Raw genomic sequence first — 3,711 nt, forward strand, 5'->3', positions numbered from 1 at the left:
GCTTGCCTATTGCAGATTCAGTCTTCCCAGCCTGGTGCAGGTCTACAATTTTGTTTCTGGTGTCCTTCGACAGCTCTTTGGTCTTCACCATAGTGGAGTTTGGAGTGTGACTGTTTGAGGTTGTGGACAGGTGTCTTTTATACTGATAACAAGTTCAAACTTGATACAGGTAATGAGTGCAGGACAGAGGAGCCTCTTAAAGAAGAAGGTACAGGTCTGTGAGAGCCAGAACTCTTGCTTGTTTGTAGGTGACCAAATACTTATTTTCCACCATAATTTGCAAATAAATTTGTTCCAAATCAGCCAATGTGATTTGTCTGGATTTGTTTTCTCATTTTGTCTCTCATAGTTGAGGTCTACCTGTGATGCCAATTACAGGCCTCTCATCTTTTTAAGTGGGAGAACATGCACAATTGGTGGCTGACTAAATACTTTTTTTGCCCCACTGTATGTGCTTGTTCATCAACAGGGTAATACTGCAGTGGGCATATTATAGTGGTTCACCTCATAATCCAATAGCCCATAAGTCGGTGTAAAGGCAGCATCTGTGGAATACTGCCATGCTAGTCGGGCACTGCAGTTTATCAGTGTCCTACTACAGCTGTTACATTATTACATCATTCCGTGACCTTATGGTTTTACCAGAGGGAGCAGTGGATGTAACCATGAACTGTAGTAAGCATGTAAAGTACAGCTCCTGATCATTGTATCATGAGAATATTGGAAGGTGTGCATTCATATTAAATGGGAGGCAATAATCTAGTGCCAGTAGTGTAGGGAGAATGGTAGCAGGTTGTTCCAGGACATTGAAGATGAACTCTACAGTGACCCTGGGGCAGTGTGATCAGATCGACCTTTGGCAGGGTGTGTTAAATGAATGTGAATCCAGAGTGCCAGCTTGTGTATCGGAGCTCTCCATAAGATTGAATGAGAATGAACAATCCCGGCTCAAAAGTTTTGGAAAAGCGACTGTGTGGTGTTCAGGAGGGCATACTGCAAAATAGGAGTGCAATTACATTCTAATACTTTATGGAATATTAGCTGAATTCTCTGGCATCACCCTTCCAGTCTACTCACTAGACAATAAATCCAATAAATCTGCATCATCACCTCTGTTCAACGAGCAGGGAGGTGTGTGTCTGTCTGTATCTGTGCGCGCTCACTGGCCATTTTAATTAGGTGTACATGTTCAACTGCTTGCTAGCGCAAATATCTAATCAGCCAATCACATGGCAGCAACTCGATGCAAATAGTCTTGTGGACATGGTCAAGATCTGCTGAAGTTCAAACCAATCAACAGAATGGAGAAGAAAGGTGATTTTAAGTGACTTTGATCTCTCCTCCGATCTGTCAGGGGAGACTCTCCTTGCCCGTCCCAGGCTCACACGAGGGACAGTGGAGCCCGGAAGCCGAGGGCAGCACCGGAGGGCAGGGGACAACGACATGGGGCCGCACCGTACAAGCGTTCCGGCGCCTGTATAGACACCGGATTGCTTGTATTTAAACAGCAATCACCGGCTGTTTAAAGCGGTACCAAGAACACAGCTGCAGCAGCAGCAACCATGTTCGTGGTATAACCACTTCCAGCGGAGGATGTACATTTACGTGAACCTACTGGAAGTGGTTAAATAACCACTCTTTACAACCGAGGTATGCAGAAGAGCATCTCTGAATGTACAACATGTTATACCTTGAAGTTGATGGGCTACATCAGCAGAAGACCACACCGAGTACCACTCCTGTCAGCTAAGAACGGGAAATTGAGGCTAGAGTTTACAAAGGCTTAACAATAAAATAATTTTTTTTTTTTTTTAAGTCGACATATTAAAGAATATACTCAAACACTATATGTATTCCCTGTCATTTTCAAAGCAACATCTCATATTTTCCTAGTGTCTATTTTTGGTCCCATATGGCCTAAAATCAGATTAAAACCATTTTAAGCTGGCCCAAATGTACAGGTACAGCTTGTCATCTTGGTTCTGATATGGCAACATAGGAAGCAGTAGAGTTGACAAGTTATGAATGTAACGGAACTGTAATATTTGTAGTTCGTAATTATTATTCTTACATTTTAAAGTTCCAGTTTAGACTTGCTGGGGAATACATCATTGTCCATTATGCTTATATCATGAAACCCAGAGGACATGCAGTTCAGTGTCGTTTTTTTTTTTTTAAACAGCAATCCATGCAAGTGCCACCAACTCCATTACACACCAGCCGGGTATTAAAAGAAGAGAAGGATTTGTGGGAAGATGTTAAGGTGAGAATTTTCTTGAAACAATGTTTGCCTGTTTTCCCTGTAAAGGCAGTGGGGTTTTTGTTTTTTTGTAATAAAAGCATATCTGTTTTATAGACTCTATTTTTCAGTAGTCGCCCACTTGCTCCTTGAGGCCTTGTAGTGCTTCATTAACATTAGTTCCATATGAGCATAGTAAGTTTCTACAAGTCAGTCCTAATCTTAGGAAACTGCCGATGACACAACTAATAGTGAGCAGTGGGACAGGGGTTTATACCCTGTCTCAGCGGCCAGAGGAATAATGTACTTGGATTTCTAGACACAGCCTAGAGGCAAACGACAAAGTATTCATCCTCTTATTGGCCAGGGATGTTACTTACATGAACTATTTTTTTTTTTTTTCTCATATTTCTTTTTTTCAATTGCAGGAGGAAATGACCAGTGCACTGGCCACAATGAGGGTTGACTATGAACAAATTAAAATAAAGAAAATAGAAGATGCCTCTAACCCTCTGCTCCAGAAAAGGCGGAAAAAGATCACACCTCATGTTGCCACCCACTGAGCTTATGCCTCTTTTCACCCTGTCCTAGAACTGTTAGTCTCACCAGCCACTGTTAGCTGTAACTGTGGTTTCTAAGTGCCACTGTAATATTAGGGGGAATGGCTGTGCATCCTGGGACTCACTATGTACTCAAGTCTGGAATTTTCATTTTAGTTTTGTTTTTAGAGACTCTCCACTGTGTGTGTGTCTGTGTGTGTATATATGTATGAATGTGTGTGAATATGGTATTTAGAGACTATTCACAGTGCGTGCGTATATGTGTTGCAAATGGACAACTTTTATAGGCAAAACTAAACTTTTTAATCCCACCCAAAACGGATATTGCATGGCTGCTGACAGATTGATGTGTACAGTGGTTGCCTATGTTTCCCAAGTGCTTCTGTGCAGAGCTGGCACCAGACACTGACTAGAAGGATCTGGCAAGCACTGTAACTGTAATGGGTAGGCACCCTTGCTGTGGAAGGTATAATAGGAAATGCTATAAGGACCTGTATAGGAGGAAAATAATCACTTTTTGGAAAGCACTGCCTCCCGAAGGTGCTGACTCTGTCCTAGTAGCTAAATATCTTCATCAAAGTTCCCTGTTCCACAACTGATGTAGTCATTAAAAAGTCAGATGGTAGTGTTACACTCCCCAATGAATTTTCGAAATTTATGGTATAAATAATTGGGAAATGTAAGAGTTTGACATCTCCAATATATACAGTGGTTCCTCGGTTCGCGAACTTAATTCGTTCCACGATTCTGGTCGCGACCCGAATCAAACTGTGCTCAGACGGCGATCTCGACTAGAGGAAGCCACAACCATGTGTCAGAGCAGGGAAGGTGGCTGCGGTTGTGTTCGTCACCCGATGCGGAGTTCGCGAACAGAAGCAAAATTTTGCTGAACTTCTTGTTCGCGAACCGAAT

The 3,711-nt window shown here is 42.3% G+C and overlaps 1 protein-coding gene across 1 annotated transcript in view; it reads left to right on the top strand.

Annotated features, from left to right (window-relative positions):
• Positions 1-2,987, top strand: part of MAPKAPK2 (mitogen-activated protein kinase-activated protein kinase 2) — a 57,073-nt gene extending 54,086 nt beyond the window's left edge. Inside the window, exons 9-10 of the mRNA XM_018564122.1 lie at positions 2,183-2,263; positions 2,668-2,987. Coding sequence (XP_018419624.1) covers positions 2,183-2,263; positions 2,668-2,802 — 216 coding nt within the window. The 3' untranslated portion in view covers positions 2,803-2,987. The remainder of the gene's footprint in view (positions 1-2,182; positions 2,264-2,667) is intronic.
• Positions 2,988-3,711: the final 724 nt, after the last annotated feature.

This window comes from Nanorana parkeri, unplaced genomic scaffold (genome assembly GCF_000935625.1).
Source record: "Nanorana parkeri isolate BGI_ZX_2015 unplaced genomic scaffold, ASM93562v1 scaffold727, whole genome shotgun sequence".
Taxonomy (NCBI): domain Eukaryota; kingdom Metazoa; phylum Chordata; class Amphibia; order Anura; family Dicroglossidae; genus Nanorana; species Nanorana parkeri.